Source organism: Vanderwaltozyma polyspora, genomic scaffold, assembly GCF_000150035.1.
Source record: "Vanderwaltozyma polyspora DSM 70294 KpolScaffold2001 genomic scaffold, whole genome shotgun sequence".
NCBI lineage: Eukaryota > Fungi > Ascomycota > Saccharomycetes > Saccharomycetales > Saccharomycetaceae > Vanderwaltozyma > Vanderwaltozyma polyspora.
This window is the reverse complement of record NW_001834684.1, coordinates 177,878-194,240: the sequence shown is the minus strand read 5'-3', so window position 1 is coordinate 194,240 and position 16,363 is coordinate 177,878. Positions and strand designations below refer to the sequence as shown.

Genomic DNA, 16,363 nt, shown 5'->3' with positions numbered 1-16,363 from the left:
AAAATTTAAAAATTTAAAGGTTAACGAGTATAAAAGAACCAAAGAGATACAAGCAAACTATTTGATTAATCTAACGAAGTTAATGCTATTTGGTATAAGGTTGGATCAAGCTATTATTCTGTGGTAGTATATTTATTTGGGCTATTGTCTCTTATTGTGCAAAAACAAAAGAAAAGCATACAACCGCTCGTGCAGATATTGGCTTATTAGCAGTTTCTATCTGGGAAAAGGGAATAAAGGAAAGTACATTTTTGTTTTCTGTTTGTTTGTTTAATTCAATAGGTGTAAAGGATTTGAATATTTGAATATTTGAAGAAGAGGAGACAACCAAGGTTAGTTTTGGTTGCTTTGTTTTTTGTTTTAGTTCAGTTTAGTTTGGTTTGATTTTAGAAGGAGAACAAAGAAAAAGCTAAAGAAAAAAAAAAATGCCAAAACAGTTTGTTCGTTCTGCGAAGAACGTAGTTAAAGGTTATTCCTCTACTCAGGTGATGGTAAGAAATGCCACTTCCAATGATTCTGGTGGTCCAGATATCGATACATTGGACGCCCTTGCTGAAAAAACCTACGATTCAGTAGAGTTCTTTGAGATTATGGATATGTTGGATAAGAGATTGAACGACAAAGGTAAATATTGGAAACATATTGCCAAATCCTTGACTGTTTTAGATTATTTAGTAAGATTTGGTAGTGAAAACTGTGTTTTGTGGTGTAAAGAAAATTTATATATTATTCAAACTTTAAAAGAATTCAGTTATATCGATGATTCTGACCATGATCAAGGTCAGATTATTAGGGTCAAGGCTAAGGAATTGACCTCTTTGTTGAATGATGAAGAAAGATTGAGAGATGAAAGAGGAATGAATAGAAGAGGTGGCAGAAGAGAACGTGCAAGACCAAGAAGAAGACCAAGTGATGATGATGAGTTACAAAGAGCCATAGAAGAAAGTAAGAGAACAGCAGAAGATGATGATAGACGTAGAAGAATGAGAGATGATGAGGAAGCAGACTTACAAACTGCTTTACAATTGAGTAAAGAAGAAGAAGAATTGAAGAGATTACAAGAGTTACAAAGACTACAACAGCAACAGCAACAGCAACAGCAACAGCAACAACCTATGTATTATGATATTTTTGGTAACCCAATATCTCAAGAAGAGTATTTGCAATACCAATTACAACAACAACAGCAGCAACAACAATGGTTGGCCCAGCAACAACAGCAAGAGTTATTGGCTCAACAACAGCAACAACAAGAACTCTTAGCTCAACAAGAATTGCTAGCTCAACAACAATACTGGGCTTTGCAACAGCAACAACAGCAACAGCAACAAGCTGCTTTGTTAGCCCAACAACAAGCTGCATATCAACAACCATTGGCAACCGGTTCAAACAATCCATTTGCTATGAATAATCAAGCTTTACAACTGAATAACCAAAATGATAAGGCACATAGTGAATTACCAGATTTCAATGCTAAGCCTGTATCTGCTTACCAACCTGCAGAATTGCCTCCACAACAACAGATTAGTCTACCACCTCAACCTCAGCAACCTCAGCAACCATTAAAGCAAACTAGAACTGGTAATCAAGATATTACTGATAAATTTGGTGAATTAAACCAACTTCTAGCATCTGGTACAGGTATAGATACATTTGGTAACACTGGTGAGGCCCGTATTCCAGCACAGCATACAAAGACTGGCACTTTCATTAATTCTCAAGGTACAGGTTACAGACAGGTGACGAATGATCCAAAGAATAACCCATTTTTGAACAGTCAATATACAGGATTACCAAGCACCAACATTGTGCCTTCACATACTGGTTATGGTTTTGGTAATCAACAACAACAACAGCAGCAGCAGCAGCAGCAGCAACAACAACAACAGCAACTGCAACAGCAACAATATCAACAGCAGCAGCAGCAGCAACAACAATATCAACCACAACAACAGTACCAACAACAGTACCAGCAGCAACCTCAGCAACAATCCTATGATCAAGGTGTCAGTTTGATCGATCTATGAAATGAGATATTTATTACAAGAGGAAACCACTCTGTGGTATGAAAAGACAACATAATTTATATTTAAACTAAATGAAATTTGTATGTATTAATCATCAACATTATTGTTCAATCTATTATTGATATGGTTTATTCACATAATATATACTTATAAGTCTGAAATCAAGAGATCCATCTTACCCCCCTCCCCTTGTAGTAGGGCAGAAATCTCTAACTGTAATTTATCACCATTTGTTGGACAACACATATACAACAACACTAAAAAGGAACTTAGAATATTAAACAACAATTAAATATTATGAAGATATTACTGTCATTGTTTGTTTGTCTATTTTTTTCCTTTCGTCATTTACTGTATAAAGATCTAGTCTAATAATAATATATTTAAATTTCTAAACCAAATGGAATGCTATACACAAATAGTATCCATCAAATCACATTCAACTCGATATTGTAGGTATCTTGATTAATTCAGTTTGATCGATCTCGTTGTAATGTAAAATCAGTCTCCCTTACAACTGATTTCTCTAACCTTAACTATGGCATACTAAATGTAACGCTAAATAGTATCCGGAGGTAATAATATCAAACTTTAAATCAGAGAAACTTAAAAGATAACCATATAGAAGTTGTAAGAAGTGTTTAAACTATGGTTTATTGGATGATCAGAAGCTGTCGAATGGTCTGGCAAGTTGTAAATATTGGTAATTAGTATGTTTGGGAGATCGCTTTTGGTAAGGAGTGCTATTTTATTAGGACTTCTTAATAATGTGCTATGTGATGATATTCTAGATCCTTATAATAAAGCGATAGAAATATTCGAACAGAATAGACCACCTCCAGGTTCTGATTTTGAAACTTTTGCTGATTATGATGGTTTTTACGATGATATAGAGTTATTCATACCCATTGATTATTCTCTTGAAACTCAAGAGAAATTGTATTTACAATTTTGGTCAGAATCTATATTAGATTGGCAAAAATCTGGATATTCCCTTTTGGTTGAATCTTCTGAGAAGTTTGATAATATTAACGCAACCTATCTTTTAGCCCAATTGAATTTGTGGGGCCATTATGGGTTTCCTCAGAATAAAACATTAGCATTTAAATATTTAGACGCATTCAATGAAATGACGAATTTTACAAATAGCACAGCTCTATTTGATTTGGCTGTTATGCATTCAACAGGTTTCTTTGGAACCATACCTACTGATATTGGTAAAAGTGTTCTATATTATCAAAAAGCTGCTTCATTAGGGGATTTAAGGGCAAAGCAAGCTTTGGCTTACAGATATTCAAGTGGTCTTAATGTTCCAAGGGATTGTAATTTAGCATTGCTATTATATAGAGAACTATCGGAGGAAATTAGAGATGAAATTCCAAATGAAGATTGGGAAATACAGCCTTCTTATTTTGAAACTTTTGATATTAGATTACCCGATTTCAATGGTGGTTTGTTAGGTGAGCACCTTTCTTCAATGTCAAGTTCGATCACAAGATTGGATGCTGCTAGACCATCATTGACTTCTTCGATGCTTACTCAAATGAATGGCGGCCAAATAGTTCTTCAGTTTGGCCTTGGTGGAGGTATCTTTGTTGGAGATTCAGATGATGATAGTGATGACAGGCTTGTTGATATCTATTACACCGCTTGGGACAAATATCAAGGTACTTATGATAAGAGAAGAAATGTAGTAGCAGCTAGAGTGCTTTTGGAATTAGCTTATAAAGATTATCATTTAGATGTCCCTATTATGAACAATTTACAAAAATATTTCTTTGGTAAATGTCTGTACCTATTAGGGCATATATATTTTACAGGAGATGGACTGGAGAAGAGAAACGTTGAATTAGCTGAGCATTACTTAAAGCAATCGATATCTTTAATCGATAATGTAAGCACCATTAAAAGTAAAGCTAATATAGATCTAGGTCTAATTAACCATTATTTTAAACATGATCTTCCTGAAGCTATAAAATATTACAAGAATATATACGATTCTAATAACAACGATGGTACTGTAGATTATCAGCTATCGAAACTTGCTAAAGCTCATCCTGAATTCGAACTAGGTGATCCTTTTGTTTTCATGCAATCAGCTTATAGAAGATCACATATTCCTGCCACATTTGAATATGCAAGAATGGTCGAAGAAGGAGCGAACAATCATTATAGTTGTGAAAATACGGCATTCCTTTTCAAAAGATTTGTAGAATTGAATGAAAACATAATGGCCCCACAATTAGAGAAAGCGTTCAGGGAATTGGCGAAAGGTAATGTCGAGACAGCACTATGGGCATACTCACAAGCAGCAGAACAAGGTTACGAAGCCGCACAAGTGTCAGCAGCTTATTTATTATATCCTACTGCTAAATTATTAGAAGATCCACCTGAAACAACCAAAGAAAGAAAGTTTTTAGCAATTTCATACTACAACAGGGCTTTTAAACAAAATAATGTTGATGCTGCAACAGTATCAGGGAATATATATTACGATATGTGTGATTATCAGAAGGCGTTGTCAATGTATCAAAGTGGATCACTGAGGTTTTCTCCTCAAGCAATGTGGAATCTAGGTTATATGTATGAATATGGGTTAGGTGTCGAACGTAATTACACAGCAGCTAGAAATTACTATAATCAGGTAATCGAACACGATCCTAATCTTTATTTGGCAGGTAAGGCATCTGTTCTAAAGCTTTATATTAAATCTTTATTTTCATGGGTTACTGGTAAAGATAGTGAGACATATTGGGAACTAACAACTCCTACAAATGGAAATAATGTTGAGGCACATAGATCGTGGTTTAGAAAGCTAATGTTGAGTTTCAAGAAGGCAGGATTAGAAAATGTTGGTCAAAATGAAAGCAATTCACAAAACAAAAACAAAGAAATGAGCAAACCTATAATTAAAAGGATATTGGATTATATTGATTCGATGGGGATAGATGTGGAAGACCTATTCTCAATTCTATTCATGATAGTCATATTTATAACAAGCATGATTATAAGAACTATTGCAATAAGACGCGGCTGGAATGTCAGAGTAAATGGTGTTCCAATTCAACAGCAAAGACAGGAAGAGCCAAATTTTAATATACAATTTTTTGCAATATGATGAAACCAATTTAGAAATGGGTTACTTATTAGCTCAAAAAAAAGCCTCTACTCCTCTTCCATTGTGATTCACGTCAGTTAATCAAAACTAAAATCCAACATGATCACATGGTATTGATCACGTGTACCTTTACCCGGATATTGGATATTTGTTCTGACAACGTTTAAATAAACGATGAAAGCCGTTGAACTCAACAATAAATGGATAAGAACTAAATGATGAACTGGTTTAACGAAAGGTGTTTTAAGTCGTAATTGAAGGTCCAATCATTGATTGAGGTTATATATATATATTGATTAACTAGTTACTGTTAAGATTGATTCTGGGAAAGACGTTTGTTTTTTACGATTTTAACTATTAATTTTTTTGATTTCAAAGTTTTGAAAAAAAAAAAGTTCGCAAATATCCTAACAAATTATACAATGGTTGTTATAGAGAATGCACATGAGGACATTATTCATGATTCTGTTTTAGATTATTATGGGAAAAGATTGGCTTCCTGTTCTTCTGATAAAACTGTCAAGATCTTCGCTTTGGACGGTGAATCTTTCAAACTTTTAGATACTTTAAGGGGCCATGAAGCTCCAGTTTGGCGTGTTAGCTGGGCACATTCAAAATTTGGTGAAATATTGGCATCTTGTTCCTTTGATGGTAAAATTATAATATGGGAAGAAGTTAGAGGTAAGTGGACAATGATTGATTCACTATCTGTACATTCTGGATCAGTTAATTCAATTGAATGGTCCCCACATGAATTCGGTGCTATTATATTGGCAACTTCTTCTGACGGTACTGTTTCCGTTACAGAATTGAAAGATCGTAAATTAGGCAAGCCAATTATTATAAATGCTCATACATTGGGTGTCACTTCCGCTTCTTGGTCTCCTTTTGTAGCTGTAGAAGAAGATGGGACCACGAAACACCAGCAACGAATTGTCACCGGTGGTATTGATAAACTAGTGAAGATATGGAAATATGATGATGAGAACAAGAAATATATATTGGAACATACTCTAGAAGAACATACTGGGCCAATTAAAGACGTTTCATGGTCACCGACTTTACTAAGAAAAAGTTACATTGCTAGTACATCAGAAGATAAGAATTGCATCGTTTGGACAAAGTCTGATACCGAAGATACATGGGAGAAGAATGTTATTGAGAATAAAAGCTTTGATCATGGAATCTCTAGAGTCAATTGGTCATTATCTGGTAATATTTTGGCAGTATCTACTGATGATTATCAAGTAACTTTATTAAAAGAAAATAATAAGGGCAACTGGGAAATTGCTGGTAATCTAGAGAAGTAATAAAAACAACAGGTTTGTACTCTTTAATTATAATATATATATTTATATATATCAATATATTAAGTATAATAATAATAACTTTTATATAATAAATCACCCAATAAAATTTTATAGAGCTTCGAATAACGGATTCGATATGTAAAAAAAATATGCTATTTTTAATGATATTAATGAAAACTTTAACGCTAAAAACATCTACAAAGATTCTCAAAAATAATAGTATAAGGTATAAAAAGTATAAAATTGGTAAAAAAAAGATTAAAAGGTATCATAAAATAGTTTCCAAAAAAAAAATTGAAGCAATATAAGATTTTTATCTTGATTAAGATATATCTTATATATTCCAAAAAAAAAAAATAATGAGAAACTTTTCATAAATCTACCAGATTGAGTAGGCTCAATAATAGAAATCGTTTAAAAAATATTAGTCATAATTCCATGCAAATAGATTGAAAATAAAAGGAGGACATATACTAACAGCAAATAATAGCAATAAAGATGGAAATGCTATAGTAGCATTGGATTGATTGCTACTTTGTTAATGAAAAGCAACGTTTGAGAGTGAAACGAGTGCATTGCTATCTTGAAATCTTGTCCATAATAATGTAATTAAGTTCAAACATTTTCATAAACTGTAACATCTATATATAGTGCTAAGTGCTGAACAAACATTCTTGGATTCCTAATAGTTCGTTAAATTCATATTTCTTCCTAAATTTTCTTTAGGGGTTGGATTTTTAAGATTCTCGATATTGAAATCTAAAACTAAATCAAATGAAAAATTAAGGTACAAATAGAAGTGAATAAAAGAATCATAATACAGGATCATACGAGAAATGAAAAAAAAAATGCCAAATGCTAAAACACCTAATTAAAACCAGGAAATCAATGAAAAAAAAATGAAAAAGGTGTGACAATGCCCAAAAAAATATTTGATAATAATGAATATAACGATGAGAAACAGAGAAAAAGAAAGCCTCATTCATTTCTATTAAAAGTATTGTAATTCGAAATTAATATTTCATGAAATTATGCAAAATGATGTGATAATTAAAACGGTTAGGAAAAAAGTAAAATAGTTAAAATAAAAGTCAATTATTAGAAACATTAATGTTTCCTTAAATGATAACAAAAACAAAATAAAAGCAAGCAATTCAAACCACTGATAATACACTCAATTAAAATTGGGGTTGTTGTTGCATTTGAATTCCTTGAGGTGGCATAGCCATACCTTGAGGTGGGTATTGTTGATACTGTTGCTGTTGTGGAGAATACTGTTGTGGCATTCCTCCAAACTGTTGGTTTGGAATTGGTTGTTGAGGTGGTAAGGGCATATGTTGTTGTTGCATGGATGGTTGAACGTGGCTTTGTTCAATTGGGAATGGTACAGGAACAGCAGAGTTATCGTTAGCTACATATAATGATTTATCAATTGTTGCTGGGATAGCTTGAATTTCTGTACCTAACTCTTGTTCGATCTTGTATAAGTTAAAACGATCATTCCAGTTAATTAGATTGATTGCCAAACCTAAATGGCCAAATCTACCGGATCTACCAATACGATGCAAGTAAGTTTCGGCAGTCTTTGGGAAATCAAAATTAATAACAACGTTTACAGCTTGGATATCAATACCACGAGTTAATAGATCTGAGCAGACTAGAGTACGAACTTTACCTTGACGGAATTCGTGGAAGACTCTATTTCTTTCTTGTTGCTTCATTCTAGCGTGAGAGTAATAACAAGAATAACCTAAATCAGTAATTTTTTTTGCTAGCAATTCAACACGATTTGTGGAATTACAAAAGATGATGGCTTGGTTAATTTGTAATTTTGAAAATAAAGTATTTAAACAATGCAATTTTTGTTTTTCTTCAACAAAGGCATAATATTGTGTGATACCTTTTAAAGTTAATTCGTCCATTAAATTAATTTCGTATGGTTTATGCAAATGGTTAACCATAAATTCTTTAACACTTAATGGGAAGGTGGCACTAAATAATAGAGATTGATGATTTTTTGGTAAGAATACCAATATTTGTTCTATGATTGATTTGAAATCACGGGAAAGCATTTTATCAGCTTCATCCATGATGAATAAATTACATTCTGATAAATCTGCTACTTTTCTAGAGGCCAAATCCAATACTCTACCAGGAGTACCTACCAAAATATGCACAGTTTCGTTTAATCTTAAAATATCATCTCTTAAATTTGTACCACCTGTGGTAACCATACATGAAATACCACAATGTTTACCCAACGTACGTACGACTTGAGAAGTTTGTAATGCTAATTCTCTTGTTGGGACCATGATTAATGCTTGTATTTTGTTATGCTTGGATTTAACTTTTTCTAAAGTTGGGATAACGAAAGCAGCTGTTTTACCAGTACCATTTTTTGCTCTTGCTAAGATGTCTCTACCAGCTAAGGCTACTGGGATAGATTCTTCTTGAATAGGAGAAGGTTTTTCAAAACCTGCTTCGAATATGCCCATTAGAAGTTCTCTTTTTAAATAAAAATCTTCAAAGGTGTTACCTTTTGTACTTAAGACATCCTCAGTTTGTGGTCTGGTATCTTTTTTTGGAATATTCAACTTGGACTTCCAGTCTTGATCTTCAATTTGAGTGCTCATTTTTGTCTAGAGGTACTAATTAATTTTTTTTGGTAATGGGAAAAAGATAAAAATAAAAATAAAGTTAACAAATTATGATAATAAAAAATAATAAAAATAAAAGGGATAATGTGAAATGACACTTGTATCCGATTGAATTTCGCCGAATTATCAAATAATATCTCCTATTGGTCTAAATATAGTGAAAAGAATATGATATAGTAATATCAACAAATTCTTTTCTGCAGATGGAAACCAAAAGTGGCAAAAAACTAAAATGTAATAAAAATATAATGGGACTTGTAGTTCTCTTTTATTAAAAAAAAAGCAACCTTAATCCAAAATTTCGTTAAATAATCGTATTAAAAACACTTTATTTTTCAATTAATATTGTCAGCTGTTAATTGTTTTTAAATATATACCTCAAACTGAAGAACAATAACAACAAGACACTGAAAATATAAAAGTGTTCAAAAAGGAAGAGAAACTGTAGCAGAAAAAAAGGAAATCTATAGTACTAATAAGGGTGAACAGAAGAAATATAATTTAGTATAATAAAAAATTCTTCTTGTAACTCCTTTCTAAAGTGCAAATAACTATGCTCCACAATCTAATTCTATCTCTTCAAAGCTGAGAAAAACTCAATTTCAATAAATAATTACTTCCGTTTATTGAAATAATAATAGTGTGTTTTGTACCCAAAGAAGTTATATCTTTTTCTCTTAATTTATTATTATTAATTACTAGAAGTACTATAATCAAAAAATAATAACACTAGGGACAAATTTCAAAAAAATCTTAAATTTATGTGTATTTTCAAACTTCAAAAACTAATGGCGTGTAGCGTTCAAAAGTAAAACGTCTTCTAATTACCGTGATTTGGTCTGATACCCTCTTTATCAACTAGATTTCACAATAAAACATCAAAACTTCTTATAGTTATATATATATTAAGAAGTTTAATAATTTGTTTTTAAAATTTTTTTCTTATTCAAAAATTTTGAGCCTTTGCCCTGATATCTCACGTGAACAGTGATCTGCACGTGATCTGTATTTTTGGATAAAACGTGACTTTCTTAAGGTAGGGTAACTTTGGTTTTGGGTTTGTGTGCGCCTAGTTGTGACAGACAGGGCCATAATTATAATGAATCAAGACAAGACAAGGCAAGACAACGATCAACGATCAACAAAACAAAATTATGGATTGATATTTTATAATTAGATTAATTTTAAATTATATTGTATTAAATAACTCGTTAGTGCATCTTATTTTGCTTCACTTTGTTTTGTAAATTTTTGGTTTCCTCTACCCTCCCGATTGATTAACTCTAAGTATTTTGATGATGGGAATTGCCGTAAGATTTTATATAATGTTGCCATCGTTACCCAATTGGATGTCAGTTTCTGAATGACCAACCATATTTTCATCTTCGATGAGTACATCGTCAAGGTAACTTTCTTGTTCAGCTGCTAAATATTCGTCGATTAAGTTTTGAGCTACTTCTCTTGACTCTACAAATTCGTCCCATCCATTTTGAAACATTTTACCATCTTTGAATGTATTTAGAAATGCACCTTTCGAGAAAATCTTGTCAAACGTCTTACAAGCTCTGTCAAATACTGAGGTGATTGTGGTGGTGTTTGTCAGTAGCATCCCGTTCACTTGGTTGCTGTTGTTATTCTGCTCTGGTAGATATGGGGATCTTCTGCCCACATTTACGTGAATAGAAGTCGATGACCACGATGGGAACTTTAAACGTGATTGGGCTTTAGTTATAGCTCTAGAGACATCGTTTTGATCGACAGCTCCTATTAGACAACTGTAAACGTTGAAAAATGTAGGGTTATCGTAAGTACTTGATACCAATGAATTTGACCCATCCAAAAGGTCTAAAAGAACGTCATAAGCGGTATTCCTCTTGTATTCTTTTCCGCCAACTACATAATCGGCAGTGAATGGAGTAAATCCAGGGACTAAGAAATGCAAATCTGGAGTTGGTATTAATGTAGAAAAAATGCTAGGTAATGAATTGTACATATAACTTGGGAATCGTATTGGATTAGTGATCGAAGACATGGTGGCTGATATTTAATTGATTGGTGTGGACATAACTAGTATAAGGATCTCTGAATACCCTAGATGTCAAATTTAATAAAGCATTATTGTCAAAAACGATCGAGGCATCACTATTTTCTGCTAATCTTCTTAATGTTAAAATAGTATTATATGGTTGAATCACTACTTCGGATTCATTGCTAGGAAAAACTGAATATGTAGTCAAAAATTTCTTATGATACCTATCTGAGATCATTTCCAAAAGATTGGAACCTAACCCAGAACCTGTACCACCTGCCACAGAATGGATTATTTGAAACCCTTCAAAGTTCTCAGTGTTATCTATCTCTTTATCGATCATATTCAAAAATTCATCCTGGTGAGCCAATCCATAATCATAACCTTTAGACCAGGAATTACCAGCACCTAATTCTTCTGGAGATACCCAGATATTTCTTGGATCAAAAAAATTTGGGAAGCTATTTTGAACATCTTGAATAGAACTAGGCTCTAAATCGAATAATAACGCTCTAGGTGTGTATCTATGACTACTATTCTGCTTGAAAAATGGATTAGTATCATCATCCCTAGCATCGCCATCTAATTCAACCTTGCTTTGACCATCATTGCCAATACCATGTTCTTTAGCTACTTGTGACCAAAATTGTTTACCAACTTGATTCCCACATTGACCAACTTGAATCGTAATAATCTCACCAGCCATACCGTTAAAAAAACCCAATATATCAATCGACCAATAGACAGTAACCTTCAAATCAGACACCTAGTCCCAATATAAGACCAGAAGATAGTTCAATTTCCTTATCTACATCTTCTTTCATTGTTGATGTTTTGTTGTGTTTATTGTTGATATTACTTAAATACGCGTAAGTTTGAAGCTTATTCTTTAAGATGGAAGATACATACAAAATCAGAAGTTTACAGGGCAGGTAGAAGAAATCTGTTGGATAAGACTTACCAAATGGGTATTTTTAGATAGCTTTATGTTGGGATTAGAGTTAGTAGTTTCTGTTATTATATAATTGTAGAATCTTCATTTATGTATGTAATAATTACATATATATACACCTTTTTTTAGAAAAAAACATACGTCAAAATAATTTAGGAATAAGAAAAAAAGAACTGAAGATTAAAAGTTTATTGAGGTCCTTTCAGTCGTTAGAAAGCCTGGATATCATTATAAAAGGATTCTTAGACCTGAGGCTACAGCGCCGATCTTAGAAACCAGGGCAATTCTATCAATCTTGTCCTTTTCTGAAGCATGATATTTAGCACCTGTTAATGGATCAGATACACTAGGAGTTCCTTTGTAGATTGGAGTGTAAGAAGCGGCACAGATATCGAATTCGGCGTATGGGTCGAAGTCCAATTCAATTGCATCGCTAGCGATGGAGTCTGACTTGTCCTTGATCTTTCTAGCTTGTTCTGCACGAGGTCCGGTAGTAACAATCTTTAAGAATTCGCCGGCAAAATATGAAGCTTGAACGAAGTTCTTGTGCTTGAAATTTTGAGACATGGCAACTTGTAAAGCATTGCTGTGATGAGCTGGAGCTAATTTGGCTCTTGTGAAGTATGTAGCCAACTCCAAGTTACGTTTGATTTCATCCTCCGGTAGAGCACGACGGGCCAATTCGATAGACAAACCTAAGATATATTCTCTGGCCTTTTCCAATGCACTACGAGCGAATTTCTCATCTTCTTCATTATATACTGTCAACAATGTGATATTATAGATGGCTGAACGGAATGATTCAATGGCATCCTCTAATTTGTTAGCCTTGAAACTCTTGAAACCAATATTCATCTTTTCAGTGATGGCACTCACGCCAGCAACGTATGGCAAAATTTCACCGGTTTGTTCTGCATCTGCGATAATACGTGTATAACCAACCAAAGCTGGGATCTCTTCCGGTTCACCTGGCATGTAAGTTCTACAACCTTCATAAACATCCAAAAAGTTCTTTCTCAATGGTTCGAAGTTAACAATACCAACTTGTTTGTTCAAAGCTTGAGCAGCAGCATCGAATGCACCAGCAGCAATAAGAACAGCTGGTAACTTAGAGTTTTTAACCCAAGTAGCAGTTTCGCTTTCTTCAATTGAGACAGGTTCTTCTTCTTCCTTTTCTTCAACGGCTTCAAATTCTTCGCCTACATCCAAATCTTCAGATCCCATATCCCAAGCACCATCATCTTCGGCAACTTCTTCACCTTCAAAGAATACATCGCCTTCTTCATCGACGTGTGGTCTTTCAATAGTTTCTTGTCCTTGTGGCTCATCCAAGTGTAGATCTTCAATTTGGCCCAAAACTGCCTTTTCGAAATAAGATAATTCAGCTTCTTTCAATGGCCATTTTTCCATTGGTTCTGTGATAACTGGTGCCTTGGTGAAAGAAGATGGGTTTAGTACATCTGGTAAGGTGACATCTTGTTCGTCAATACCAGCTTGTTCCAAATAAGCAGCAGCAGCAGCTTCATCGCCATTGGCTTTGGCAACTGCATAAGCCAAAGGTAAGGAACCAGCTTCGGCAAAAACGTTACTTCTGAAAGAAACAGAATTGTTGTAGAAACTGTTTAGAATCATACTAGAGACATCATTACGTCTTTGAGCAACGGTTTCCATCTTGGATAACTTATTAGTTTCACCACTGATTAAATACAGGAATGATAATTGATCGAAAGATTTTAGTTGTTGATCAATTAATTCGACAATGCCTAAGTTACCTTGGGTCACAGCTTCCTTTCTTAAACGTTCCCAAGAAGCTGGAGCGTTCAATTTTTTGGCTTCAAGTAGAGCAACATCTAAGTTACCGTATTCGACAGCTAAATCGAAACGAGTTTGGGGATCTTGAACAAATTGTAATGCAACATCTGGATGACCAGCCTTTTGCAAATAAGAGATGATACTTTGACCAACCAAATTGGAATTTTTGATAATACGCATAACTTCAGGATAATTCTTGTTAACCAAGGACTTCTTGAAACGGTATTCAGTAGGATCGATTGATAAAATTTGAACTTCACCATCACGGTTCAATGCATAAATTAATTTACCTTGAACTCTTGTTATGTACAAAGTCTTTTCCAAAGTCTTAATGATACCGTTGTCACCATTCAATAAGATGTATTTGATATGGTTCAAAGTAGAATAAATTAAAACGTTTGATTCATCCCAAGCAGCACTCTTGACTCTGATTGTTTCATGTCTGGTGCTAACTAGTTCCAATCTTTTGTTGGTAATTGTGATGGTATGTTTACTGATCAAAGCAACATATTGACCATCTTGAGACCAAGATACATACTTGACGTTCTTCAAAGACATTTCAGCCAATTGCTTACCCTGTTGGACATCATATAATAAAACAGATTTTGTCAATAAGACTAAGATTAATCCTGGGCCACCATGTGCCAAACCTTTAACATTACCATCAATCTTAATTGCCTTAGTAACTTTGTTTTCTAAAGAACGGACTTCTAAAGTGTCATTGGCGTTGTTATAAACAACGAATCTATTACGAGCTACGAATGTAGCAAAAGAACCGTTATCTTCCATTACACCAGTAGGTTGAACAGCACCAGTTGGTTGCTTTGTTAATAATACCAAACCGAACTTGTTATTACCTTCACTAACCAAAAGGGAGTTTTGAGAAGGATTGTAAGAAATACTCTTAAATGCTTCCCAAGGGTTACCTAAAGACTTCAAGGAAGCATAAGGTAAAGAAGATACTTGATTTGGGAAATCGAAGGTTTGAACCTGCTTTTCATTGTTAACGAAGTACAACATATTTTGGTGGATAGCGAATGGAGGTCTTTCACGATCCAATTTGAAGATCATAATACCTGAATCATGAGCAGCACCGAATAAGTTGATGTTTGGATGAGCAGCAATCAACCAAAATCTATCATTTTCTCTCTTGAATTGTTTGACAGGGGTTCTCTTATCTAAATCCCAAACTCTCAAAGTTTTATCTTCACCTACAGACAAGATCAAATTTTGAGTTGGGTGGAAGATAACACTGTCGACGTTGTTAGTATGGCCTCTGCAAGAATCTAATTCCCAAGCCTTTGTAGCACTCATTTTCCACAATTTAACTTGACGGTCATCACCACCAGAAACGATCAATGGTAAAGTTGGGTGGAAAGAAGCCCAGTTAACACCTCTGGTATGACCTTCTAAGATAAACTTGACGGTACAATCGCCAAAACCACCATCTAACAGATTTTGTTGAGCTGCGATTTTTTCTTCAAAGGAAGTTGGCATGGCTGAACGGCCAGGAGCAGAATGTTTTTCTCTTAATTTAGAGATATCCCAGACTCTAACGGTTTCATCCAAAGAAGCAGACACAATTAAATCTTCAGTTGGGTGGAATTGAGCGCACATAACGAAATGGTTATGGCCAGTGATACAAGCGATCTCTTTACGGTTTTGCCAATTCCAAATTCTAATAGTTTGATCATCAGAAGCGGAAATGATCCATGGTAATTCCTTATGGAAGAACACGGTACGGACATAATCCAAATGGCCATCCAAGGTGTATAAGCACTTGTTAGTCTCTAAGGACCAGACTTTAATTGTATAGTCATCACCAGCAGAAACAAATAATGGTTGAGTAGGATGGAAATCAATACCACGGACAGGACCTTCATGGTCTTCGTATCTGTGAAGCAAAGTACCCATTCTGTAATCCCATAATTGGATAGTAGAAGAGAACAAAGCCACTAGAACCCATGGTCTAGAAGGATGGAAAGCAATCCCCTTGGCTCTAGTTGATTTTGATTCGAATTTCGTCAGCAATTTCATGGTGACAATTCTTTCTTAAAGAACGTAAAAAAAAAAATGAAGTAGTAGCAGAGAGGTCCTCTTAAATAAGAAAGTATCCAAAATATATTATTCCTCTTTCTAACTTAAAATCTTGAAAGATTATAAACCAAAAACCAAAAAAATATATGTAGAATAAATTCTAATAATAATAACAATCTTGAAGTTTCAAAAGTTCCTAGATCGATGGAAAACCACAGGAAAACAAAACAACAAAATCAAACAGCCCCACTTGCACAAATAAAGTACTGCTCCTGATATCAATTACGAAGATAGACTTTAATCCAACGTCAATTCGATTAAAGATCAATACATTTAAATATCAAGTATTGATAAATCATTATGAGTTGGTCAAATTGTCAAATTTCGTTAAACCTCTGTGCTGCTGCTACGTTGGACGAAA

The 16,363-nt window shown here is 33.9% G+C and overlaps 5 protein-coding genes and 1 further gene across 5 annotated transcripts, besides 2 other annotated features; 3 read left to right on the top strand and 3 right to left on the bottom strand.

Moving 5' to 3' along the window:
• Positions 1–425: 425 nt before the first annotated feature.
• Kpol_2001p70 (ENTH domain-containing protein) lies at positions 426–2,027 on the top strand (the record flags this gene model as incomplete). Its single annotated transcript, XM_001646371.1, has 1 exon — positions 426–2,027. One exon carries the CDS (start codon positions 426–428, stop codon positions 2,025–2,027), a length of 1,602 nt encoding a protein of 533 aa, XP_001646421.1.
• Positions 2,028–2,739: 712 nt separating this feature from the next.
• Positions 2,740–5,145, top strand: Kpol_2001p69 (tetratricopeptide repeat protein; the record flags this gene model as incomplete). The annotated part of the gene is made up of 1 exon (XM_001646370.1): positions 2,740–5,145. The coding sequence occupies one exon, from the start codon at positions 2,740–2,742 to the stop codon at positions 5,143–5,145; it is 2,406 nt and encodes an 801-aa protein (XP_001646420.1).
• A 422-nt stretch (positions 5,146–5,567) lies between these two features.
• Kpol_2001p68 (WD40 repeat domain-containing protein) lies at positions 5,568–6,455 on the top strand (the record flags this gene model as incomplete). The annotated part of the gene is made up of 1 exon (XM_001646369.1): positions 5,568–6,455. The coding sequence occupies one exon, from the start codon at positions 5,568–5,570 to the stop codon at positions 6,453–6,455; it is 888 nt and encodes a 295-aa protein (XP_001646419.1).
• Positions 6,456–7,633: 1,178 nt separating this feature from the next.
• Positions 7,634–9,088, bottom strand: DHH1 (DExD/H-box ATP-dependent RNA helicase DHH1; the record flags this gene model as incomplete). The annotated part of the gene is made up of 1 exon (XM_001646368.1): positions 7,634–9,088. One exon carries the CDS (start codon positions 9,086–9,088, stop codon positions 7,634–7,636), a length of 1,455 nt encoding a protein of 484 aa, XP_001646418.1.
• A 1,342-nt stretch (positions 9,089–10,430) lies between these two features.
• Positions 10,431–11,129: a sequence feature (similar to hypothetical protein; correction of possible frameshift sequencing error~similar to Saccharomyces cerevisiae TUB4 (YLR212C)).
• On the bottom strand, positions 10,431–11,847 carry Kpol_2001p66 (the record flags this gene model as incomplete).
• Positions 11,131–11,847: a sequence feature (similar to hypothetical protein; correction of possible frameshift sequencing error~similar to Saccharomyces cerevisiae TUB4 (YLR212C)).
• A 474-nt stretch (positions 11,848–12,321) lies between these two features.
• COP1 (coatomer subunit alpha) lies at positions 12,322–15,942 on the bottom strand (the record flags this gene model as incomplete). The annotated part of the gene is made up of 1 exon (XM_001646367.1): positions 12,322–15,942. The coding sequence occupies one exon, from the start codon at positions 15,940–15,942 to the stop codon at positions 12,322–12,324; it is 3,621 nt and encodes a 1,206-aa protein (XP_001646417.1).
• Between the last annotated feature and the right edge of the window lie 421 nt (positions 15,943–16,363).